The sequence below is a fragment of the Pholcus phalangioides genome, unplaced genomic scaffold, assembly GCF_987345545.1.
Source record: "Pholcus phalangioides strain wild (caught in Gottingen) unplaced genomic scaffold, Ppha-v1.0 ptg000020l_1, whole genome shotgun sequence".
NCBI lineage: Eukaryota > Metazoa > Arthropoda > Arachnida > Araneae > Pholcidae > Pholcus > Pholcus phalangioides.
This window is the reverse complement of record NW_028301613.1, coordinates 13,729,924-13,757,745: the sequence shown is the minus strand read 5'-3', so window position 1 is coordinate 13,757,745 and position 27,822 is coordinate 13,729,924. Positions and strand designations below refer to the sequence as shown.

Below are 27,822 nucleotides of genomic sequence, written 5' to 3'. Positions count from 1 at the left end.
GGAATGGAGGAGGCCAACCGGGCGGCGAATTCGAGGATAGAGAAAAGTGCCCGCGTCAAGAAAATTAGACTAGATGAAGGGCGGCCAAATCAGAAATGCCCCTCTGCACGCGGTAACACTTACTGTCGACGTGATTCGTGTCTCATGGTCGCTCGTTGTCTCTCTCTCGCCACAGAATTCTACTCTCCGACCACGTTCAGGACGACCAGCAACCCGATGAGGAGGGACAACCGGGAGCTGGTGCAAGGTGCGATCCCGTCCAACATGATCGGCGACACGGTGCGGATCGGCAGCGCTGGGCAGGACTGGCAAATGCAGAGGAGCAGGCTCGACATGGACGACGAAAACTTCGCAGCTTTCCTGCTCAAGATAAGGTCAGTGACATTATATATATATCGCGCATAAACTTTCCCATGCAATAAGGGCCGTATAACAAGGGCTGTCTCATAACACGCGCTTTAACAGTCGGCACCAGCTTTCGTCACGGGAACTGCACAGTAGGTCACATGAGTGATCTGAAATGCGCCGCGGGCCACTCAAGTGCTTTGCAGCTTCGCCATGAATCACTCAAGTGCTCTGGAACTTCACCGCGAATCACTCAAGTGATCTGAGAATGCTCCCGGGGCCACTTGAGTGATTGCACCGCAGGTGACTTACGCGTCGCTTAAGTTCAATTTTACAAAATTAGGTTTTGAGGTCGCCGCGGGTAACGTCAGGTGGCTCCGAGGGCCACATTCAGCCCGCGGGCCGTGAGTTGAGCGTGTATGATGTAAGAGTGATTGCCGCTCTCGCCGTCCCTCTCATCGTCTGTTTTGTTGTTTTTCTTTTCCAGTTCATACACCGACACGAGTATCGACGAAGACTTGTCCGAAAGGGAAAAAGACCTCAAAGGTGAGTAGTCAGGTCATCGTCATCGTCATCATTGCGCACGCTTTATTAAGATTATTCGAAATGTAAACACGAACGCACACATACATTTTATCCACAGAGGTGAAGATGACCCGTAAGACTAGAAAAAAATGTCAACCCAGACCGTAACTACCCTGCAGAAATCAGGTCAATGCCTCTGGGGGTAGGTGGGGGGGGGGGGAAACCTCCAAAAGCTTCATTGGATACCATACGTGACCTAAAGCCCGTATTACATGTAGGTCTACGGCAGGGCTTTCTTTCTTTCAAACGGAGCGCAACTCCGGTCTATCGCCAAGGGCAATTTACTACCTAGTGAGTTGGGCCGGAATTGTTGGTGTGCGTATTACATAGTAGGTCTGAGTGCGTATCTAGCGTTCTCTGATTTTTCAGTGTGCTGCCACCTATATTTCAGAAGTGAAGTGTAATGATTGAATATTTGTATCGTTTGTAGGCCTGTTGCTCTCCGTGGCTAGACATTTTTAACTGAGGAGATCGGCTCCCTCCCCCCCCCCCATTCGCGCCTCGAAGATGGGAGCCACAGAAAACCAATTTCAGCCGACCACCACTGTGGCGACGGTGGGTTTCGAACCCGGTGCGAGTCCGTCACTATGGCCACTCGACCACCACAGCGGCTGAGATGCCGGTGATCGGACCCGGGGCCTTTCCCTGCTACGGCAGGGCTACATGATGACACGCCGGAGTCGGTACCAACTCAGGGTTGTGTAGTAAGAGCTGACTCGTACCTTTCAAGTCGCGCTTCACGCGTTGGCTTGGCAAGTGCGGTCTGATGGACCCAAAGTACCACGTTCGAACCCCACCGGTGCCACAGTGATGGTCGGCTGAAGTTGGTTTTCTGCGGTTCTCAACTTCGAGGCGCGAATGCGAGAAAATTCACCGCTGAGGAATAAATTCACCGACAACAGTTCGACATGAGTCAGTGAGCCAGTAAGTAAGCGAGGAACGACCGAGTGAGTGAGTGAGTGAGTCAGTAATTGATACAGACAGTAGTTAGTGAGTGAGTGGCAGAGTGGTTAGTGATGGTGGAGGGAGCAGACTAACGAGTGAGCCAGTGACAGAGTGAGTGACCTAGAGAGAGAGTAAGTGGCCCAGTGAGTGAGTCGGCGATCTGGTGAGTGAGTGGCAGAGGGAGCAGACTAACGAGTGAGCCAGTGACAGAGTGAGTGACCTAGAGAGAGAGTAAGTGGCCCAGTGAGTGAGTCGGCGATCTGGTGAGTGAGTGGCAGAGGGAGCGACTCAGTGAGTGAGTAAGTGAGCGACAATGAGCTACCTAGTAATGGACTGAGTGACCTGGACCTGGTAAGTGAGTGAGCGAGCTTGCTCTAGTAACAGGCCGGTTTCGCTCATTAATTCCCTCACTCGTTCACTCATTTGCTCACTCACTCCTTCACTTGCTGTATCATTTCTGGCTTCTCCGGCTGTCTTGGCTCAGCGCGGAGTTAACTCCTTCACTTGCTCACGCGGTCATTCATTCGCTCACTCAATTGCTCATTCATTCACTCATTTGCTAACTCACTCTTTCACTTGCTCATTCATTCACTCACTCGTTCACTCATTTGCTCACGCACTCGTTTACCAGCTCGCTCACTCGATCATATCGTTCATTCATGTCGAACTGACGTCGGTGAATTTTCCCAGCGATGAATTTTCCATTCGGTGAATTGCATGGCGTGAATTTTCCGGACACCATGTTGTGCCCGAGGCGCATGTACGGTTAAGTAGTACCAGTCGTAGTAGTTCGATTAACATTTCACTAAACGTAATTGATGGGGTCCATTATGGTGTAATGGTTTATGCTTGTTTTGTTCCTTCTTTCTCTGATATTGACCGCAGAATTTACCGAGATGTACCAGGCCAAGAAAGACCGGCAGCGGACTTCCGAAGACGAATCGGAGCCCTATTACATCAAGCTCGGCAAGTTCATGAACCTGTGGCAGGACAGGAAGGATCTGCTCAAGATGAGCGACGAAGCGTTCGCCTCCTACCTGTTGCACCTATGGTGAGTACCCAACTTTGTATTTCACTCTCAACTTACAGCCCGATGAGCAGTGCCGCCTTAACGCATGGGTTCACCCGGGCGCGGCTCGGAGGCCTCAAAAAATGAGATCTGTTCGGAATTTTTAAAGGTGAGCATGTGAATTCGCCAACTAGGGCTTCAGAAAAATCACTTAGCCCGGGGGCTCCATGATAATCTTCAGACGGCCCTGTCGATGAGATTGACCTCCATTACATACTAGAGCTGGTCTGATGATTTTTGAACCTTGACGCGGAACGTGTTTCAAAGCCTCCCCTCCCCCTTGAAACTACCCTTCCGCCCCTCGCATTCTGCAGCAGGGTGCCTAAGCTAGAATCTTTGGCGGGCCGCTCCATATTGCGACAAAAACATTAAGTGATCACAATCGTGGCAGGGTTCCAGCATGGAACCCTGCCACTCTCCCACCCTTGTTGGGGCCTATGGATACTTTACTCGACTATTTGTATAAAGCTAGGGCCATACTCGTGTTCATCCTGGCCCAGTACCTTCCATGGTTGGTCATGGGGGGCGAGTAGTGTGGTCGCTCCACCATTGGTAATGATCGGCAAATGTTGGAGGCTGGAAGATATTAGAAGGCTGGTCGAAATGAAAAAAGCCAGGGCCTTCAAGGCCCCCCCCCCCCAAGTCAAAGGAGGCGCCTTCCCTGTCCGATCTTCCAATCCGTTTAACACCACACATTGGTCAAAGAACGCCAACAGTCGCGATACGAAGATTGTTCTGGAAGCAAATATTCGACAAAGAACATCGGGCCAGGCTGGGTCGGTGTGTTGTCAGCCCATGCTGCTGATGCTTCATTAAGATACGGGGGACGGGGAGAGGGTCAAAAATTAAAAGCAAATATTTGCGAATGACTATTGGCCCAGGCTGGACTCGAGTGTGGCCTTCGCTTTACTGTTACTGCCATGAGAGAGTCGGGGAGCAGCAGTGATCGATACGGTGAAGCTATTGCCACGCTCGTGTCCAGCCTGGCCCGATAGTCATTCACAAATATTTTGCTTCCAATACTTGCCTCCCCTTGCTACTATGGAGCACCAGCGGCATAGGCTGGCTACACACTCTCCCAGCCTAGCCCAATGTTCCTTGGCAAATACTTGTTTCCAGAAGTGTTGCGACTGCTGGCGTTCTTCGACTAATGTGCGGCCACATTGATTGGATGATCAGGAAGAAAAGCTGCTCCTTTTACTTTGGGGGTGTAGGGGGGGGGGACCGGAATATCCCAGTCGTTCTCTTAGACCAGCCTTTCAGTACAAGCTGCTGTGTGGTCATGTGGGCATCGTCGGCTGAAGTATGTATGAATTCATTAGAAATTCCGTAGAGGAGTTTGTACGAGGTGCATTCACGGCTAATTAGTAGTAATAGTAGTAGCCTTCGAGTACAGATACGCACTCTGACTTCAGGTGCCTACACACACACACTCACACTTCTGGCGCAACTGGATTCTTATTAACTTTCCCATGGCGATAGGCCGGAGTTGTGCTCGGTTCGGAAGAAAGAAAGGAAGTAGAAAGCCTTCCACGCACAGTAGCTTCCAGCCTCCAACATTTGACGATCATTGCTAATGGTGAAGCGGCCACACACTACTCTCTCTCTTATGATCAACGTTGGAACGTATTGGGCCAGGCTGGACACGAGTGCGGCGCCTCGGGCTTAAGATAATCTCCACACAGACCAGGAAAATGAAAGCCACGGATCCCTTTGTATCCGAAATGACATTTTTTTTATATACTGGGTGTCCTGTAAGTCCTAATTCAGCCTTCGCATCTCGTCCGTCGTAAAGGTATGTTTTTAATTTGAAAAAATGCTCAAAATGTGTTCAAAAATCACCCTGTACCAATTTGAGAGTAAATACAGTGTATCACAAAATAAAGAATATATCTAAATTTGTATACGGTCCCACTGTCCTCCAACTCCCAATTACAGTCGAATCCCGTTATAACGAACTCTAAGAGACCGGAGAAATCACTTCGTTATAAAGGAATTCCAGAGTTTTGCATTTGTTTCTATGTAAACTTATCCGGGGGGGGGGGTCAGAAATGTGTTCGTTAAAACGATATTTTCGCTATAACAATATTCGTTAAAGCGGGACTCGACTGTAGAAAGTTATTGCGCCCCCTAAAATCACCGTTCTGCATTAATGAATATGACAAACAATGTGCCTTGAGTCGCTTATTTCTCTAATCCAGATAAACGACACCGTATCTAATCCTAGACCTATCCCAGGGGCCACAACTGCCCAGGGCAGTAACCTTGGCCCTCTGCTTCATACTTTTTACGTGCATGATTTCCCCCCAGTGGCACCAAAAAGGGATCACCGCTACGTATGCTGATGATAGCGCCGTAATTAGTGCAAATGAAAAGGCAAAAGAAAACCTCATCACATAACAAGCATTACACAGAAACAAACTTCACTCCAGGTTTCACTATACAAATACAAATACAACGCCACAACAGGCAAATTGCCCAACAGGGTGGCTGACTTAAGAACATCATGGATCCCCGAGCCATTTTTTGGAGGCCCTACCTACTACTGCTACACCACACATGCACCCCGCCCGCCCACCCACCCACCCCCTCCCTCGCGGAACCCCCAACGAATCGGTTCATGCGGGAATGTGCGTGTACGTGTAGTGAAACCTGACGTGAAGTTTTTTTTGTTTCTCTGTAATGCTTGTTATATGTAGTGCTGCCATCTGCCACCAGTTTTTCACACACATTCGAATATGTACCAATTCGTTACAAGTTCCGCAGAGGAATATGGACGAGGTGCATGTCTGGTTTAGTAGTTGTCCCCGCGAACCCCAAAACCCAATCGGAAAGTTGTTGCCCTGTCTCTCCTGATGCCAACAACAAACAACGTTCCACGTTTCTAAGTGCAATATTCACCGAGATATTCTCTAATTCGAAAAACGGGGGAAATTTAGGAGAAAAAAAACAGCGTTAAATGCGGGAAATTATGGTTTTACCCGCATTTAATGCCGTTTTTATCCCAATTTTCCTCCAGTTGCAGAGATACAGTGATTGTAACTCGTGGTAAATTTCCCATATTCGTGGGAAAAATGGGCCAAAATTGGTCCACGTGGGAAATTTCTTGGCGTTTGTGGGAAATTTTGAGAGTTCATCAAACAAAAGAATTTTTATTGAAAAAAATATAAGTGCAAAACAATGCTTTTCTAGTGTAAAAAAATTGGCTACATATTTCCACCGATAGATGGCAGCACGATTTTCGGAATGTGGGGGGGGGGGGATTCAGTCTCACACACACGCACACAAAAGGGAAATTTTGCTTGACGAGGTTACCATCACTGCAGAGATATCTGAATTCAAAAATCGGAAGAAAGTTGTATAAAGAAGCGTTGTCCGTTAGTTTCAGATTGTTCCTTCCCGCCTTTTCTCCGATTTTTGAATTCAAATATCTCAGTTAATATTGCAGTTAGAAACATGGGATTCTATTTTCTTTTGGTAGCACTCAGAAGAGAAAGGGCAATAATTTTCTCTAGTGTCGGGAGTTAAAGGACGTGAGGACCGTATAAAAATTTAGATTTTTTTTTTATTTTGTGACACACACTGTATTTTCACGCTCGAAACTAGTACAGGGTGATTTCTGAACATATTTTGGGCATTTTTTTTTTAAATTGGGACCATATTCCGCTGCTATGAACGGTTGATGAGACGAAGGCCGAACTAGGCTTTACGGGACATCTTGTACAAAAATATGTAAAAACAATGCCCTGAATTGTCCCCCCCCCCAATTCGAGCTCACGGCCCCTCCCCGTCTGACTCCTGAAACTCCCTCCAAGGGACCTTACTCTGATTAAGAACCCCTGCATAACGGGAATCTCAGTGTCATCTGCGGATTGCGAGTTGAAATACTTAATTCATTCGCCGGTCAATGTCCGAAGTTCGGCCACTTTACGAACTTGGTGCAATTCGTGCATTGACCGTGAAATACATGGACGTAGATTGGCTGGTTTTGTTTTGTTTGTACGCGCCAAAGGTAACCCTTTATTTACTAGTGTCTTATCTTGCGTTATATATGGACACACGGGGAGAAAAATTGTTTCTTACCTCGAAAATGTTTTCTTTCTTGTTCTTTTATTGGAGGAAATACATAGCGACTAACGAGGAGCTGTTGGCGCCGGTCGAGAGCCTTGGCGGATCCGACTGCCCCTACGCACCACAGAACAAAGGTGAGTAAGGTTCCGTTATTATATGCGGTGCAACATTCGTTTCTTTTGACGTCAAGTTTTTAAGTGCAGTGTTTCTCAAAGCGTGCGTCACGGCTCCTTGGGGTGTCGCCAATCTTTATCAGAAGTGTCGCGGCGAGCTGGAGATATTATTCATTTGTTTGCCTATATTTATATGCTTTAAAGTGGTTCTTTTACAAGTGAAGATATCTACCAAACAACTGAACTATTTTGGAGAACCGCGTGGTACAAAAGTTTGAGAAGCTTTAGTACTTATTTCAATTGTATCAGAAATGTGACCTACGCCACCCAAGTGCGTGGGTAACCCCCTTCCTTGATGAAGATAAGAAGCGGGGAGGGTTTCAATTCTGGACGTCACTCAATAGAGGTGCCTTGAATGCAAAAAAGTTTTGTATCCTTGTTCTATCTACAAGTGTCAACGGCTGCTGGGCCGTGAAACCCCTTACAGCCGCCAAGCGTAGATCCAGAACGGAAGGGGGGGGGGGTGGCGTGATGGGGGCTATGTCGCTTCCCCAACACATCATCCTGGATCCGCCTGCCTCCGCCCTATTCGCAGCTGAAGATATCTGCCTTCACTCCATTCGAAGCTGCAGATGTTTACCTCGGCTACATTTGCAGCTGAAAATGTCTGCCTTTGCTCCATTCTCAGTTGAAGATGCCTCCACTCGATGATTCGCTGTTCATAATGCCTGCTTGCACTTCATTCGCCCCATTCGAATCTGAAGATTCCGGCCTCCGCTCCATTCGTAGCCGAAGCCTTCGCTCAGGCGTAGCTAAAGGGGGGGGGGGAGAGAAGATGGAAACGATTGCCCCTCCCAAGTGCCGAATAAAATGGGGAAATTTGTCTGTCGCTTAAAATACGGGATAATCAAAGGGGGATTATACAATTCACCACTTCCGTCACATAGTCCTGGATCCACGCCTAGCGGCAGCACAGGGAGCCACTCTACAAGGGTAGTCAAAATCCTAATTGAAAGGGCTGGGAAAAAGGTTTTCCGAACGAAACACGTGGTCGGGAGTGCCGAAAATATTATCTCGCACGGGTGGAGACGTTTTTCTCGACCCATCCCTATCTACCTACACGAAAAAATAAAAATCTTCATGCACGCCAGGTATGCAGTAGCACCCATCTACATTAGCAACATGGCTAGAGTTGGTGTTTGGTGAAGTAGTAGTATCACCAATCTATGTGCCACACCGAAAACACCCATGAAGCTGAAGGCCACACTCGTGCCCAAATTAAACTTTCCACGAAGTCCGCAGGCCACCAAGTCATACCGTGATATTCTCGGTTCCCGCACAAGTTATTGAACAGTTTTATTTACTCTGAATTTATTCATTTCATTAAATTTGAATTTTTCTGTGTTTATTTTCAAATAAATTTCTTTAATTAAACTTTTTAATCAATTATTTCTTTTATTAAATCTGAGATTTGTCCCGATAACCCTGAAATTATTCTTTCATTAATTTTAAATTTTTCATTAAATCTTATGAACGCATTTCTCTCAACAATTCTTAATTTTTTTTTCATGAATTATTACTCTTAACAATTCCGAAAATCGCTCTTGGCAGTTCTGAAATTGTTCTCAAATAATTCTGAAATCAGTTCTTCCAGTGATTTTACAGCAATTTTTTTTTTTTCATTAATTACAAATTTTCACGAATTATGAAATTATTTTTTTCAATAATTCTAAAATTATTCCTTTTTTGGTATTTCTGTAATTGTGTACAGTATATCTACTGGATGCCGACTTTGGTCTTTTGAAATATGTAACCTATGAGAAACCATAGGCCCAAAAAAAAAAACTGTTTTGGCACAGGGTAACCCCGAATTCGTTGCGCGCGCGCGACAGCCCTTTCAATGTATCAAGCACACAACGTTACTGTCGAATATGGAAAATATCTCACACAGTTCTAAATACAGTACAGATTTCAGTGGCCACAACACCGTCGCCACAGTTCCAGAACAATTCCAGATCATTTGAATGCGGCGTGTGGTGCATTTCCAGGTCACTGAAGTTTCCCACGGCGATTTTCAGATCACTTGAACGAACCACGGCACACTTCCATATCACTTTGGATCGCGGTGCAACTTTGTGCCTATAAGTAGTCGCCAGGATCCTTTACAAAAAAAACACCTCCAATTCATAGCAATGCGGCCGAGTGGCGTTGTGGTAAGATGCTCGTCTACCACCATGAAAGTTGCTGTCATGTTCCCAGATTCAAACTCGATGAAGAATATAGATAAGATATTTTCCCAACGAGCTTGAGGTGACCGCCGATAGGTGGCTCTTCTCTCTCTCCCCATTCACAAAAAGGAATGAAGGATCCGTGGAACCCTGGTTCAGATCCACTAACTTGAGCGGCCCGCGACACGTTTGCAAACAAATGAAGTGGCCGGACTCTCCAAAAGATTGAGCACCTTTACTCTACTTTTTTTTCAAACCAAGTACAATTCAGGCCTATCGTCATGAGCAATTTAGTACGTAGGGAGTTGTGTGTGTGGTGTGTGTGTGCCTAGTGTTATGTCTATCTAGTGTTGTGTCTGATTTTTCAGTACTGCCATCGATTTTTAAGAAGTTAAGTGACTTGTAATGATTGAATACTTGTACCGTTTGTAGGACTATTGCCCCACTGCAATCCTCCGAGTCCGCCACTATGACCACTCGACCACAACAGCGGCCCCTTACTTTACTGAAATAGAAATGATGTAGGTCGTCCAGTATCGCTCCATCTAATATGAAAATAGTGAATTTGGTATTAAATACGTCTCCGGAAAAGAAAAAGAACTCAGTTCGGGCTTCACATGAAATAGAAACACTTATTTTTCTTCTGCACGTGTGAGTTTCCCGAACTGGACTCATACAACACTGTCAAGGGGTTAAAGGGGGTTGAAAAAATTCGTGATGGGTCAGAACAGCGGTTCCAGAAGAGGAGAATCCACGGCCCATTTGTAGAATTATGAAAGAAAATAAAAAATGCTGATTTGAAAAAAATAATAAATAAATAATTTGAAAAATAATAATAGATAAAATTGATAAGTAATTAAAAATTAATTTGAAAAAATAATAAGAATAAATAAATAAATAAATAATAAACTAAATAATAATTAAATAATATAATGATTAAATATAATAATTGATAATAATTAAACAAATAAATAATAAAAAAGAATGTAAGACTTTTATTAATTACATAAAAAGAAAGTTTCTGATTAAATTTACGTGCAAAAGCACCGCTGCAACCTTGGTAGACTGCAGTAGTAATATTGTTATGATTTGACAAAAATTGTATTCGCAGTGACATCTCTCGATAGGAGTACGAAACGTTGTTTTGGTTCTTCTGCAGTCCAGTAGATGGCCCTGCTATCGCATCGTATCAACAGAACTTGTGCCCAATTCTTGGAGAACAGTCTCGCTGTGAAATGGCTGTAGTTTCTGCCGTTATAAATTAAGATCCATGGTAGACACCAATATTTCCGGGAAAAGGGGTCCACGACGGAAAATATTCGGCTGGGATAGAAGAGAAGAAATAATAACAAATCATCCCGTAAAAAAAAAATGGGAGCAATATGGTCAACTTGATGATCAACCATCACCGTTGACGAAGTCCGTAGAAAATGGGCAGGGGAAATGAAGTGAATTTTATGGGCTGAAGAGTAAAATTCTTTCCGTGGCCGTTGTCATCATCATCATCATCACTTGAGAAACGTCGTTATCATTTGTTCACAACCACCTTGCTCTTGTGTTTATGTGACTGTTCTCAGATTAAAAATTAAGAAAATTATATATTTATAGATGGCGGAGGACTCGAAAGGTAAATGCGGAGGCTTTTATAATTTATTCGAGTCCTTTATTCGCAACCTCGTGTTTTTGTGAGAAAAAGTAAAAACTTATTTTACTAATGGTGAGATGTGTATTTATAAAATGTTCGAGAGAGAACGAATTGGTGTGTTTATTTTGTCGTTAATGCCGGTCCGGGCATCAATCTCTAGACCAGGGGTTCTTAACCTTGTGTGAGGTTCTTAACTACGGACCCTTTATGCCCGATAAAATGAAGGACGTAGACCCTTTTACGAAACAATATTCAATATTTAGCTATGTAAAAACTATTAGTTGATTTTCTCATTCAAGATCTAGGTGACGCCCCCATGAAACATGAAATCTCCCCAAAAATCCCTGCTCTAGACTAAGCAAATGTTTGAAAAGTGCCTTCCCCCCCAATATAATTTAGAGCACAAATACATGCATAACTTGTCCACATAACCTAATCGACGCAGGTATATTGCCTGCAAAATGTCAAAGTCACTGTGCAAATGTTCTCTAACGAAAGGTATTTCCATCGGCTGCCCACACATGGTTGGGTACAGATCGAGGCACCAGGTAAGCGAGTGACCTAGAGTGTGTAAAATCATGTTAGTGTGCAAGGAAGTGTAAGCATTTTAGAGGGTATAAGTATGGAGTGACCTAGAAAGCAAGGTATAGACAGTGAGCGCCCAAAAGGTAACTAAAGGAAGAGTGCGAGTGACCCAGAAAGTATACAATCATGTTAGTGTGTAAAGAACTTTAAGCATGGGCAAGGGTATAAGTGGGGAGTGACCTAAAGAGCAAAGATGTAGGTCAGTGATGACCAAAGACGGAGCAAACACGGGTGACCAAAAAAGCAAGAATGGGAGTGATTAAAAAGAATCTAAAGAAAGAATAGCCAGGTCAGTGATGACTAAAAGGAATCTAGAAAGTGTGCAAACGCATGAGTGACCTAGGGCGTGCAAGCATGTGATTGACCTAGAGCAGTTCTCAATATTTTTTGAATCGCGGAGCCCTTTTCAGTATATGATTTCTATAGTGGAGCCCTGTTTGATTCCAGGAGCTTTTTTTTGTACATCGTTTTGTTTTATGGCAGAACCTTGTGGGCCTCTATTATTTACTTATCTATCAAATTTACAGATTCATTTTATTCTCCTTGAGTCGTTGCGGAGCCCCAGTTGGGAACCGCTGACCTAGAGCATAGTTTTCTAAACTTTTTGTTCTATTGTAGTTTCCGTCCCGTTCAAGAAATTTTTCTTCTCATCGCCCCTCCCTCCAACTCAAGCCAACCCATAGGATTCTATAATGTACCCGTAGTTTCTACCGTCCCTACTAGACCATTTCATATCTCACTTTGGAAAACACACCTAGAGTGTCTAAACATAGAAGTGATGAAAAGAATGACAGCTAGAGCATGTGAAAATATGTGAGCTACCAAAATAGTGACATCAAGATGGGTATATTGACAGGGAGGGGCTACACAGGCTATACCCTGAACAAAAACCACTTCTGGAAGTGACATTATCTTGCTTTTACAGAGCATTACCGTTTAGGCACTAAATTTTGTGTGAAACATTCGCTGGGAGATTTTCTTTCAGCACACTTGCCATTGATTAGCAGTGTTGCTGCCAGTAACTTCCAATACTGAAAGCAGACGCTACTTTTGATTTTGAATCTTCTTTCAGCTTTAGAGTCAAAGCATGCGATACACGCTTTTTAGACCCTCTGGGCTAAATGATCTATCTAACCCATAAAGTGGATTCCATCTAGCTTACAAAATACGAGTCTCTTAACCAAGTTTGATGCAATAGATCCCAATTACTATGCGAAGTCATACAAAGTCACTTGTGCATCATGGAGGTTCCCCCACGGGTGATGCTCTGATGAGCCCACGCATCATGATGGATTCTGGGAAGTCAAACTAACAAGATGAGTTGTGTATTGTGAACATATGCCTTGTTTTATGGGCGCAGTTGAAATTTTTTTTTTTTGTGAGCATGATTTGAGTGAAGTAATGACTGTTGATCAAGCCTGCTGTTTGGCATTGGTTTGCGACTTGCTTCCAAGCACATGATATGTAATTCAATGCAGATGTTTATGAATGTTTCAATTTTGAGGCGCGGATACGAGTCGATTACCTCCTCGTTAAAAGTATCACCACGGAAAGCAACAGGCCTACATGGTACAATTATTCAGTCATTATACTTTATGCATAGTCTAAAAAATTGATGGCAGAAGGCAGCACTGCACATAACGAGAATTACACAAAAAGAAGCTTCACGTTAGGTTCACAACATGTACACGCACATTCCAGTATGTACCAAATGAAATGTGGACGAGATGCATGTGGTGTAGTGGTAGCGGATGTTTATGCAGAAGAGGGTTGGCAGGTCAAAAACTTAATCCTGTGGTCTACTATCACATACATATTTTGAACGTAGGTAATCAGTAGTTTGGATAACATTAGCAGTTTGGATAAAATGGACCATAAAATTGTATACCTGTTCTACACTCTGCTGTCAAAAAATGGAAATTTCAAATTATAATATTTAGTTTTAATTATTGCAATAAATTAGTGTTTAAAAATAAAACGCAATATACAAAAAAAGGTAAGTTCATCATGTTATAAACCTATTATGTTTAAAACCTTATCAAAAAGCATTCATTTAAGTTTTTGACGTCAAAAACCCAACCCTGATGCAGATGTTGTGAAACTTTGATTTGTCCCAATAATTCAAGGCAATTTCAAAATATTTAATATTTAGACACATGTTGTAGATGTTCGAATTCGTTGAGATTGATTTCATTGTTCATTGATGTGATATTAATATTTTTTCCCCTCTTCAGAAATGGCTTATGTGACCGTCGCTACGGACGACAACTACGCTCTCGGTGCTTTAGTCCTCGGTCATTCTCTCAGGCAAGTCCAAACGCAGAAGAAACTTGTCATATTAATAACTAATGAGGTCTCGGAAGCAATTAGGTAATGATATCTTATGTTGTTCTACATTAAGGCCAATATCCAAAGTCTAGGCACTTTGCAGAGGAGTGGCTGGAAAGTTCTTGGCCATTTCTTGAACTGGCAAATGTGTAAAGTGGCTGGACTTGGGACTTTGGCCGCAACTCATAATTCAAAGTTATGGTGCACATTTTGTATATAGGTGAAACAACAGTTTGCATTACAAAGCAGTTAGATACTAGCCTATTCTAGGTTTTGGGACTCTGGTGATACCCAATAACATTCAATTGTCGTATTTTTAGGGCATGCAGAGGGCATAAACAATATTTATAATGCTCAGCAAACAGCCAGAAGTGAAAGTTCTTCATTCGTCAAAAATGATTACACTGTTGTTGAGTGTAAATCCTTTTAAAAAAGAGGGGGCAATGATGCAGCGAAACCATCCAGTCCACCTTGACTTATTTATACCAGACCTTGCAATTTACACATTTTGCACTGTGCTCTTGGAAATGGTCTCGAAAGAGCCATCATTCTTAAAAAACTTGCATGTCTTCATAATTTGTGCTTTGTGCATTGTCGAAGAGAGTTGACAGACTGGACTGTGGAAGACTCCACAAAAAATAATGTTTTATGTATATATTGTTCAGGGGCGACAGAAAAAACTATCTGTGGTTGTACCCTATTTTGACCAAAAATTGTTTTTGTTGCGAAGTCATGTCTGCTATTTTGCTTTGGCTCGAGTCAGTCTTACAGGATACTGAAATAGTGTGCTATTAAATCTTTTGTTTTTAAATTTTCAAAAACGAAACCTTTTTTTAAGGATTTTTGTTAATTATGTTGTCTGCCCCCGGTCATACTTTTTCTAGTTTCTGAGTGGGAGCCCTATATCTTGTTAAATATAGCAATTTGCAAAATGGGTATCTACAGGTAGATGTTGTCAAGACAATTCCAACAATATTCCATTTTTTATATTACCAGGGCCTACTAAAGAGCATTCAGTTGGATTCGAAAATTCCCAATTTTGAGCTGTTAGTCACAAACAGATATAAACAACATGGATAAGCTTATATATGGGAGGGATCTGGTTAAGAGGCCTATCCAATTATATCTTGTTTATTGTGGTGGCTAGGCCCAGAGCCTAGGGTTGAAAGATCAAAATGTAGTTAAAATTCATAATGCAGAAGCATTTCTTCGGTTTGAGAAAAAAAAGCATCTGCAAATATGGATCTCGATGCAACAGATGTTTTACAGTAACTTGTAAAACATCTCGTAGTAAAAGCTAGAGCCTACAGATGAGAAGTTGAAAAGTCAGTTCAAAAAATACATGCGTCCAAGTGTTTTGTCATAGATCATAAGCAGAAATAGTCGGATTGAGTATCGATATAAAGACACATTCACTTTTAAGCATCATATAGAAAATCAATTTTATGTAGTTAGATGTCCTAGCACTTTTTGAACAGACCATAGGTACATTGTTTCACAGTCATTGTACTTCTCTCCGTATTGCTTCTGTTTGTCCTAAAATGTGAAATTTGAGTTGAAGGGAAATTATTCATTAAAATGTGGTATTACTGTGACTGCGCTCTATCTCCCTTTATATTTTTATTAATTGATGTCACTGCTTTAGACCAGTTTTAATTGAATTGTGAAAAAGCAGCTGTTTCACTTATACTGTTATTTATATTGTCTAATCTCAAAGGTTGAAGCTTAAAAAGGTTTATGACGAGGTCAGAGATACCTCACTGTTGGACAGCAACGACCATTTCAACCTCACTCTTATGGGTCGCCCTGAACTCGGCAAGACATTCACCAAGCTGCACATATGGCAATTGACAGAGTATAAGAAATGTGTTTTTCTAGATGCGGACACTTTGGTAAATAGTTTTCTTTCATTGTTAATACAGTCAATTACTATTATTTATTATTAAATGGTCGTTAATGCTTCGCTTGGCCTCCTAGACATATCACTATTTAAGTATACACCAGAGCCAACGAGAATAACTCATAATCATATTTATTTACACAGACGCCTAAACCAGAGCGTCCGACATCTCTCATGTCCAACAGTCGACAACCTTGTATCCCTTCGGCTCCATGGCCTTTTCACCCGATCCGATTATTATACATCAATTCATTTCACTTCCGACACAGTTAATACCATTATTAAAACAGTGGAACATATGTTAAATGGAACATTAAGAGACAAACAATATTGTTTCATAAAGGTGCACATGAAAGCACTAATTAATCGTCAATGAGACTATATTTTGATTCTGTTCAAGACAGGTTCCGTCTCATACAGTGTACATTTTAGATAGGTTTATAATAATTCTAATTTTGCTTTTATTATGCCATAATTAATCAACGACTAGAACTAATGATAATTTAATCATTGCAATAACTCTGTTAGATTCACTATTCCACTATGAAACAAATACGTGGAGGAAGTATTCATTTTCAAAAGCAAGGTGCTCGTTTTATAGTATAGATCATCCAAACTAAAGTGCAGCTAATTCCATCCCATTGCAAAATTAATTTATCCAAGAAAAAAAATTCACACACGGATATATTATAGCAAAGCAATGAAATTAAAATTACGTGTCAATTCTTAGTGACTAATTTGTTGTTGCTTTTTCATAATAGTTTAAAATTAAGTTTCTTTCTAAGGGCTTTTCTTTGAAATGGTCTATGATCACTAACATTCAATTCAAGATATTTCTAGTTTTTGTTTTCATCAGCAAACTTGATGAAAAACCCTATTTCACAAAAAGTAGGTGGGAGTATGGTTGAACTGTTTGTAAAGTTGTCTTCATTAGTTTTAGAAATAATTCCAACTTAGCACATCAGAATTGTTCAAAATTAGAATTTTGAAATCTCTTTTTGGAGAAGTGTGCTGGCACACATGACAATAAGAAAATCCTTTAACAATTATTGTTCATGGAATTAAGATAGAAAGTAAATGGATCTATTACCGTTGAAAGGAAAAGAAACTTGTGCAAAAGTATTGAAAATTGCATGAAAGGGGTAAAGTTGTGTTTTCTTCATTTAGGGAACATTCAAATTCCAAGTGATGTATTTCTGGAAGCGAAAACTTGAAAAATTTAGTGATAAAATGTTGCTAAGATTCATATACATTTTTTTTAAATTAAAAAATTTGATTTCTCTCATCATTTCAATCTTTCTAAATAATCGGTCAAAGTGTTATAATTTTTTTACCCATCATGCACCTCCAAAAATGCTCTCTTTCTCCTCTAGTTAAGAACCACTGTTTTAGACAATCGTGTCTGTGTCAGTTTAATCTTGCTTTTGATTAACTGCTTTGTTGCATTTATTCATGATGCAGCAATACATGAGGCAAGGGTTCACATTAAGCTTTGCCAGGGCTGTGGGAAAAATTGAGTGGTGTATTAAGTATTGGCATTTTGAGTAGCTACATACAGTAAATTTTTGACATCAGAACTTTATTTGCAAACTTTTTATTTTGAATTTTATTTAATTTCATGTAAAATGTAACTCGTGCTGGAACTAAAATGGAATGACCGAATGTGACAGTTGTAAAGAATAGTGCATGCAATAAGCACACATGTGGTCTTGGTATGACCTTATGATTATGTGTCGTTTTTTTTTAAAAACTATTTCTTTGCATATCGTTGTATCTCAACCAACAGTAATGTATGGCATATGTAGCATACTAAAAATTACAATATTTGATTTGACAAATATTTCTTTTTCTTGGTGCCACAAGTAATGACACTTTGATCCTGATTCTTTGTCATCCTTTTTTTTATGAGATCAGACCTTATATCGATTTCATTCTGTAATTTTTTTTGTCAGGTCGTAAAGAACTGCGATGAGCTATTCACTCGCGATGAGCTGTCTGCAGTACCTGATGTTGGTTGGCCGGACTGCTTTAATTCTGGCGTCTTTGTCTTCGTGCCAAGCAGGGAAACTTACGGTGAGCTTCTGAGAATGGCCTCTGAAGTCGGAAGTTTCGATGGCAAGTATATAATATTTTTAATTTTTTTTTCTTTCTCTCACAGTGGATTCTGTTCGAGATTTATGAAATTAATTCATCTAGACCATATTGTACATGTTAGAAAGCATATTGACCATTGCTTTGGTGAACAATGCCTATAGAAGCATACCTTTGTTTCTGGAGTTGTGTAACTCTCTTTTGGTACCTTGTTTATATTCCCCGTTCAACTCTATATTTCCCAGTTGATGCTTCATCGGGTGCATGATTTCTCATAGGTTTGTATAAAATCTTGTTTGATTCATTCTAGGCTTTTTTTCCAAAATTTAAACATACTTTTTAAATCAAAGGAATGCTATAAAAATGACAAAAACTGACTGAGAATGAAAGCTTTTTTATAATTGCAAGTCATTTTTGTTAGTATATCACGCCAACTAAATTAAAAGCTCTCACCTTGATAACTTCGTGATTTTTATTGCTCCACCTCAGTCAAGAACTGATCACGTCTAATGGCTTCTGTGACATTCGGGCTGTCATAACAAATCAAGCCACCTGGTGGCAATGTCAGTATTGCAAGCTCTGGCATGAGTTTGTCCTACTGTCCACGTGTTGTCCCATTCATTGCACACGTGCTCTAAAGAAAGATTGAGATTTGTTGCCTTTGTAGTCTAATGGTCTAGGGCACCCACCCGGCAAGTGAGAGGACGTGGGTTCGCCCCACCCCCGCAAGCGCAGTTGAATTTTCTTTCCTAAATTCATCTTCACATTAGCCAGCTGTTGAAAATCTTCCCAAAGCTTATTTGTTTACAATTTTTTTTCACAATTGTTTTTTGCACACATTGTCATAGGAATAAGCGCTTTTATCTTCACTTACCAATTAATTATTACACAATAATAATTAAAAAAATAATTTATGCTGTTGTACAGCTTCAAAATTGGATAAATGAGAATCTACAGGAAAATGAAGAGATACTGAAAATCTTTTTACCTTACACTAATGTACCCAACCAACATGGTTATATACATTCGTGTGAAATCAACTTTATTCTACTAAAAGCTGGTGCTTACACAATCCAGTTGAGTTTGTATATGTCTTCCATTCATTTGTGATTAGAGCAGCTCATTTCTGTGTCTAACGCATTACCGATGGAAAAAATAAGCTCCTAGAATGACCAGACAGCCCAGTTTGATGCTAATAGATTTGCATGGAAAGACACATTCTGACTATATAGGGTTTTTCTCAACACATTTTTTATTGTATTATATATATACTATAATTATTATTGCATTATTGATTAAATGCTGTTCTTATTAGTAATTTTTATGTGAATGAATAATTATGGAACGAATTATCTGTGTTTCCATTATTTCCTAGACCTATGGAGGAGTTTGATTTGAATAACGAGCACAATTCACGGAACGAATTAAGCTCGTTAAACAAAGTTCCATTGTTTTATTTTACTACTAAAGTACAAGTGCACCTTGTTCACATTCCTCTGCGGAACTTATAATATAAATTGGTACATGTTGAAATGTGCGTGTAATCGTAGTGAACCTGACATGAAGTTTGTTTCTGTGTAATGCTTGCTACATATAGTGTCACCATCTGCCATCAGTTTTTCTAACTCTCAGGGAAGTGTAATTATTGAAATGATTGAATGATTCAATCATTTCAATGAAAGTTCAAATGTTTGTATTGTAGGCCTGTCACTCTTTGTGGCAAGGCTTCTTAACGGGGAGATCGACCCACATTTACACCTTGAAGTAGGGAACCACAGGAAATCCTGGCTTCAGCCGACCACTACTGTGGGGAGGGTGGTGTTTGAACCCGGGTTCTCACAATACAGAGTCCTTCACTATGACCATTCGATCACCGCAACAGCAGCTCAGGCATACTGATGAAGCTTTCAATGCATTTGTCTAACAGTGGGATAAGTGTTAACATGTTGGAGTAGAGCATAATGAGAAATGGATGTAGTTTTCCCACAATTGAAATTTGTATTCTTTTATTTGTTTTACGAATTCCAGAGGCCTAATTTGACTTGAATGGCTATCATGTTTTTACGTAATTTACTATGTCTTTAGCTTATATTCCAGCTGCTAAAAATTTCTTGAAATGAAAAACGGCAGTGCATACTTATATTACAATTGTATCTATTGTTTTATATGCAGCAGATTGACTCATCTCAAGAGTAAAATGTGTTCTAAAATTTCTTTCTAATACATATAAATTTTTTAATCAAAATTCAGGTGGTGACCAAGGCCTACTGAATATGTATTTCGATGACTGGGCGACCAAAAACATTGCCAATCACTTATCCTTCATTTATAATATGGTCGTCAATGCTACCTACACCTACATACCTGCCTACAACCAGTAAGGAAAAGACTTTTATTTATTTTTATTCCCTTTTTAAATGCTTCATTGATGGCTTTTTTTAACTTTGTTATTCTATAAATTAATTGGTTGAACCACAGAATACAAGTGAGTTTTACGTTTTAACTGACTTGATCAGGTATTTCATGAAATAACAGATTTCATACTTGTATGATAACATACACTGGCGGAAAATAAAATCCCAGCACCAAGAAGAAATTGGTTTAGAGGAATGAAATAGGCTAAGCTCTAAGTGACATATTTATTTGATTGAAGTTTCAAGGTCACAGGTTAAAGTAAGCGTGAGAAGATTCATTTCAAATGTGAAATGGTAGTACATTAATAATCACTGTAGTCGCCACAATTGCGAATGCAAACATGCAAACTTGCCTGCATTGTGTCATATAGGTGCCGTATGTCATTTTGGGGGATAGACGGCTTGGTTTCAAGCACTCACTTGATCTTACCAATGTACGACCATCAATGGCACCAAGACAGAAACAGCTGTCATCTGAGAACAACAGATTTCTCCACTCTGCCCTCCAATGGGCTTTGATTTGACACCACTGACATTACAGATGACAGTGATTTGACGTTAGCGGAATGAATGCTACAGGTCTGGCTGAGAGGTGTCTCAATCAATTTGTTACAGTTCGCTGTGTCACTCTGGGGACAACAGTAGCTCTAATTTCTGCTGCAGATGCAGTACGATGCACCACAGCCATGTGGCAAATAGCGGTCTTCCCTCTCAGTAGTGTGCCGTGTGCGGTTGGACTCCAGTCTTCTTGAGACAGTGCCTTCCCGTGACCACTGCTGCCAACAATTATGCAACAGTGGATACATCCCTGCCAAATCTTTCTGCAATATCGCGGAAAGAAAACCCACCTTTTCATAGTTCTATTACATGGCCTCATTCAAACTCAGTGAGCTGCTGATACTGCCTTCATCTCCTTAAAGGCCTTCATCTCCTTAAAGGCATTCTTAACTGAAAAGTAGCTCACAACGTCCAATCCGAATAATAAATAACATAACACTCACAAAGTTTGCATCGCATATTTAAGACAAACGTGAGTTGCATGATCATAGTGGTGCTACTAGTGCCACTCTTATTCATTTAGTGCAAAATTTGAATAGGCGTCATCTTTCAAATGTGCCTCCCAAATTTCTTTTATCTAGCACAACTTTCTTGGTTTTGGGATTTTATTTTCCGCCAGTGTATATGCACACACACCTCAGTTTTATTTATTTAGTTTCCATATTTACCATGTCCCTTTCTACTGAGTGGTAATGTTCACTTTCTTTTTCCTCCCTCTATTACTGTATACAGTATTATTCAGGGCTCCCACTTGCCCTACTTTTTGGTAAAATGTCTTACTTTACTACCAAATCCTATCAACAAAATTTGAGTGATTGATTTTTTATAGAGGAGGAAATCATTGATATATTGTCGAATAATAACAAATGTAGTAAATTGTGCAATTAATGATTATGGGGAAGCAGAAATTGTATCGTTTTTCAGGTTATTTCTTGGGTGTATGTGAACCAATTTGGCTTTTTAATTTTCCTTTTGCTTTGTTTGAGGGTTCAACAAGTAGAGAGAAGTCATTAACCCTAGAATACTAACTGTCTCAGATGTACAGGTATAGGTAGTTAACGTGCAGCTTTTATCAGCGTTTTTTTTTTCCAGTTAGTATTCTAGGGTTAAAAATTGCCTGGATGAAAAAAATAATTTTGTATTTACTAAATAAAAATGTGTCATATAGGTGACACAACACAACAGTTTGCATAACAAAGCAGTTGGGTACATAGCAGGGTTTAAGCTAGATAAAAAAATTCCTTTAGCAAAAAATCGAAAATGAGGGGAAAAGATTTAGCAAAATGCTGCATTGCTAATGATTGATGTTTGGATGTCTACTCGTTTCGTACCTCCTGTATGCGTTTTTGGGAAAGTGGCTACTACTTCTTCGCATTCTAAGATTTTCTTTTGCATTTTGCGAAAAATGCTACTGTAGCTTAAACCCTGGTACATAGGCCTATTCTAGGTTTTGTGACTCTGATGATACCCCAATATCATTCAATTGTCTGCTGTATTTTTAAGGCATAAGCAATATTTACAATGCTCAGCAAATAGCTAGAAATGAGTTATTATTAATCATTAGATTATTATATAAATTAATATTATAATATTAGCTATTAGATTATTATTAATAATCTAATAGCTAGAAATGAAAATAGTCATCCGATAGTCAGGGAAATCTTTTAGTCAGAAGTTGTAGGAACCTTGATCAATGAACCACATCATTAAATGAGTACCAGAGTTTATTTATTAACAACTGGATTCACTGACTGTGTAGGTTTTATCTTTTACGATGGTTGATTCACCAGTTTAAATGAATGACATTAAGAGACTTTGTAATGTTTGTCTTTATAAATGTGTTTGATTTTACTGTAACTAAATTACACTGTCTGGCCAAAAAAAAAGTTAGTTTTAATATTTTATTAGACTGCCTTTAGCATGAATTGATGTGCACAATATCTCAACACTTAGCCATATTTTCAAGGGTTCTGCTAAGATCCTTATTGGACCAGGGATGAATCTAATAACCATTTAGATTTCTCTCTGTGATTGGATTTAGGTTGGACCTTGATGTTGGTGGTCATGTGTCTAAGTGTCTGAATGATTCCTGTGTCTTCTTTCATTTAATTTCTCAATGTTTGAAATCAATGAAACTTATCTTTTGCCATCTTGGAACATAATCTTTGGACAAAATATCCGTTATTAGATAAAAAATCAAGTGTGCTTAGATAATTAGCTGATATCGATTCACATTAAGCTTATTTGATTCTGAGTCCAGTCCATCAAAAACAACCCTAGAATTTGGTTTACCCCCCATGCTGAATACAGTACCATACAGCGTGACTGTTTCTTGACCATGCTGTGTCCAAAGTGCCCACAATCTCTTCTCTCTTGGTATTTCAGAGCACACTATGCTTGAATGCTGTTATGCTCAAGAAAGCTTCTACATTGTATGTAGCTTATTGTTTTTTGTACTTTAAAAGATTTTACATACAGAGCACTTTCTGTTTATGTTTGTGTGTGCTGCATTAATTTTGTTTGACCTGATACCAGTGACTGTACAGTTATCATCAGGCACCAGATGAATTTCTCAGGAACCAAGCATTTTTTTTTTTTTTTTGGGAGGAAAAATGTTTAAAATAATTTTTTTTGCTTTCCTGGGATTTTTTTGGTGATTTTTCTATCTATGTTGGTAGACATACTGCAGGGATTTAAGAGCTGTGCCAATTGCATTGAAACGGTTCTCTTGCTACAAGGTGCGTTGAATCCCTGTGCATTTGCAACAATTCCAGTTGGTGGTGCAGGTCGTTTTGAAAGTAAAAATATGTGGGGAGAATATTATGAAAAGGGGAATTTTGTTAGGCCACACTATAAAAGTTTTATGAAAGTTTTTTGGAGAACTGGACAAATGCAACCAATGAGCTTATCAGTTATGTTTGCCCGATGTGTAAACGACATGTTCATTGGTTGCATTCGTCAAGGTTGGTGTAATACCAGCCATAGACTAGGCAGCCATCACTGATCAAAACATTGTTCAAAATCTGTCTGTGTGGGAAATTTCTTAATGTTGTAGAAAATTGAGATTTCATCAAACAAATGAATGATTTCATTTTTTTTTTTTATGTGGTTCAATGCTTTTAATTTTCTTTATTATCTGCATATTTTCATCAACAGATAGCAGCACATTCATTTTGAATGCGTGGGGAAAATTTTCTCAAAAGGGAAAACTAAGCAATGTTTTCGGACATGAAAAATATTCATTCGGGCATGCACTTTTTTAAGTTACACGCCCGACCAAGCATGTAAATTTTTTAGATTTGTCTAGCCCTGGTCAATATGAAATACAAATTGTTAACTAATTTTCCGTGGTTTTCTTATCCGTTACTTACTACTGTTTGTGGTGCACGTATCAGAACATCATCTTTAAAGAATCGGGATGATGCTTAAGTGTGCACCAAAATGAAATGTTACAGGATGCATTTTCCTTCCATAACTCTCAAAGAATTTTAGAGTTTGGACTCATTAGCATCCGACATGCAGAAGTGTTCTGAGCACGTACATTTCCTATTTTGAATGTCTGATTGAATTCAGAATACGTACTGCATTCATTCTCTGGCATCTTTTTTTTTTTTAAATTTGGAATGCAAATCCAAATTATTTTCTTTCAATGTTTGTTATGAATCATGTTTAAAAATCCTATGTTTATCTGTACTTCCCTTTTTTACTCGAACTGTCTCTTAATACATATCCCTGTTTCTAGTTATGGCCATCGAGTTAAAATAATACATTTCCTTGGCGCAATGAAGCCCTGGCTTCACAATCATGGCCAAGGTTCAGCAGAGAACTTTCAACCATGTGAAAGATGCAGAGAATGCGTGGAGCATCTGAGGATGTGGTGGGATATATTTGCTAGGCATGTTATTACTGGTGAAGCTAAGAATGCAGAGATGGTAAGTCGTTCATCTGCATATGTTCTCTCGTAAATATTTATATAGAACTTGTGAATTTCTGGTGCCTGTATGTATTTATATCAAGAGTGGCCAACAGCTAATTTTGTGTGGCCCGTAACTAGGTAAAATTACTGTGTATTAAATTGATTTTCTTATTTAAGCCACCATTTACCACAGCAGACCTGATTAACAGACAATTCACATTCATTATTTCTAGTGGCAATAGTAATTGGCTAGGTATGTTCTCATCACACTGCTTTTTCGTACACGTGTATTGCTCTTAAAGTTTGTTATGGACATTTTTACCCCATTTCTATCTGCCACCTCGTTTAGCAAGTTGTCTTTTTGTGGCTTTTGTATTTGTAGCTGAATACATTTGTTGTTCTGCTCACAGCGAAGTGGATGTCACCTCTCAATCACATCTTGAAATTACAACTGACTAGGATACTCAGACCCCCCCCCCCCCCAATAATTCCAAAGAGCAAAAATGTGAGATATTTGATTTCATACTGTGCCGTTGAGCAAGAGTTCTTCACTTAGACACAAGGAGTTTTTTGTGTCAAAAAACAGAAAAGCAGTCATCTCTAAATTTCGACAACAGGCTGCTGGCATTCCAGGTTGATAAGCAGACTAACACTTACTCAAACCAAAATACAGATATTTTCTGTTCCGTGTAATCATATGGAGTGCCAGGTAATAGTGCTTCTGCGCATCCTTTCACATCTACGGGTAGACTGCTTAGTCTGTGCAAAGTTGGTTCATATTTTCTTGGTACCATCATGGGTTTACCCAAAATAGTCAATACTATCTGCACGACTGGCTTTCGGTATGCTTACCATCCCAATAATATAACTCGCCTTGATGTCTACCAGTGCGTGATTTAATTCCTTGTGTCTGTTTAACCAGCAAAGCCCCCACTGGTTTCTAAATTAGGAGTAAGATGAAAAAAAATATAATTGTCTGTTTGAATTTCAAACTGTGGATGTAATTGAATGGGCAATTTGCAAAATAAAATCCTTCGTTACAAAAGAAGCAGTAATTTTTATGCGTTGCATCTACTAGCTGGCAACCATTGAAAAACAGTGGGTGTGTGTATTACTTCATGAAGTGTAGCCCCCAGGCTAAAACTTTAATGACTAAATTTCCTGTTTTCAACCTTGTTACTTACGGTGAATGTAAATCTGTGAGGTCTCTGTTCAATCTTACTAGTTCGACTTATACACCAGAGTGTAGTCCCTAGTGCAGCCGGTGACGCTGCAGCTGATCATTATGTTGACACTTCAACAGTGAGAAGTTGGCCACCCATGACTTATGATATTCACTAGCGTAATTATTGGTTCGAGTTCAATCTTAATGGTGCCTCAATTTAGAGTTTAGCGAAATTAAGTGAGGTGTGTTGTCAGTTTACCTGTGAAAACTGTTTGTAGATTTTATTTGGCTATTCTTTAACCAAGACCTGAAGTTACACTTGGCAGCATTATTGCAAACCGAAGTCCTTATTCATGAATTTTTCATCCCATTTATTCAATAAATAACAAATAATCATGATGCAGTACAAACTCTGTTAAATCCAATGGCATTTGCTATAGTTTCTGGAACCGATTAGATCAGAGGGTTCTTAACCTTTTGTGTTCCATGAACCCTTTGTGCAAACAAGACAAAGGGCAGGTGAACCCTTTGCCAATAAGATGAAGGCCACTGGTCCTCTGTGAGGGGGTGCAAAAATATGTACAGGCCTCGGTCAATAGAGTAAATTTTCATTTTTAGGTGCGGCCTTGCCATGAAGTGGCACTCTCAATTAATGATGAATATATTCAAATTTTCATTTTTGCTTTCTGTTTTGTTTTTTGTGGCTGACATCATCAGGAGATCTGCCAAGAGCTGTCAAACGTATGCATAGGTTTGCCCGGACCATCCACTCCAGGCGCATCTGCTGGAACCAGCACGTCTCGTAAGACGAATTGGGAACTCGGCCAGGTGGACTATCTAGGTGCAGATTCTTTCGACAACATTCAGCGCAAGTTAGACGAGGCCATGCAAAAAGACAACAACTAGCTGCCGTTTTAGTAACTAAGGTGTATCAAAATGAGAAAGCGATCTGCTGGGACATTCCTTTCTCTGTTTTTCCTCTTGTTTTTTTTTTCTTTGCCGTATGTGACTCATTGTTGTGACTGATTATGGAATTTTATTTTCTTAGTACAAATTATTGAGACGGGGAGTGAAATGAGCAGAAATATGTTTATATTAGGAGTGCACAGTGATTGATGTTTGTATTCTTCCCCGCCCCTTGTTGTTATTTTTTTCCCTCTGAAGACTGAATGCCAAAAAGAAATGTTAATATCGAAACACAAAAGTGTCTTTTCGCTTCCTTCTGAGATGACTAATTATGTAATGTTTATTGCGATATTCCTTGTTAAGTTTAAAGATTATAACAATATAGTAGAAATACAATTATTTTAATTCCTAATTATTTTATCACTTGTCACAGTAATAGGCTTACAATGAGTGACGGTCATATGGTCACTGATCGTGCCCCCTAGCACAAGTCAGCAAATGCATCAACGTAAGGTGCGAGACATTTTAGACACAATATGATGCACTGTAATCGTGGGGGAATCGTTCTCGAATGGGATCTGCTTTGATGCATGTAAAAAAATGGGTGGTATATTCCACCCGCCCATTTTGACATCATCCGTCTTACAAGAAAAAATACTCTATTTTAGAGTGTCTCTGGCACTCATGTAAAAAATGAAAAGAGTGCAATCATAGTTGTCCGTTATGATGTCGTCGATTTGAAAAACTGTTTTTTTTTTTCCTTCTCTTTCTAATGAGCTTTACTTTGTTCATATACATGGATGAATATATCTTTTTCTCTGTCATGTAATTTGTTTGCGTCTAGTTTTATTTCGCCATATTTTTATTTTTGAAGTATAATGCAATAATAATGTTATAACATTCACTTTTTTTGTCTGCCTCAGATGTTTGAAAATAAAATGTTTGCTTCAATGTTGAA

The 27,822-nt window shown here is 39.8% G+C and overlaps 1 protein-coding gene across 1 annotated transcript; it reads left to right on the top strand.

Annotated features, from left to right (window-relative positions):
- Window positions 1-27,822, top strand: LOC149071035 (glycogenin-1-like). Its single transcript, XM_089248296.1, has 10 exons — window positions 1-374; window positions 833-891; window positions 2,761-2,926; window positions 7,064-7,149; window positions 13,821-13,956; window positions 15,632-15,806; window positions 17,767-17,929; window positions 20,156-20,282; window positions 24,620-24,809; window positions 26,676-27,822. The coding sequence occupies exons 1-10, from the start codon at window positions 4-6 to the stop codon at window positions 26,862-26,864; spliced, it is 1,662 nt and encodes a 553-aa protein (XP_089104422.1). The 5' UTR covers window positions 1-3; the 3' UTR covers window positions 26,865-27,822.

What these genes read in the sequence shown, in the direction of transcription:
- LOC149071035 (XM_089248296.1), top strand. Translation starts at nt 4, where the DNA reads ATGGAGGAGGCCAACCGGGCGGCGAATTCGAGGATAGAGAAAAGTGCC. An exon ending in GAGGTCTCGGAAGCAATTAG is followed by an intron (nt 13,957 to 15,631) that starts GTAATGATATCT and finishes CTAATCTCAAAG; the next exon opens with GTTGAAGCTTAAAAAGGTTT. An exon ending in TGAAGTCGGAAGTTTCGATG is followed by an intron (nt 17,930 to 20,155) that starts GCAAGTATATAA and finishes ATCAAAATTCAG; the next exon opens with GTGGTGACCAAGGCCTACTG.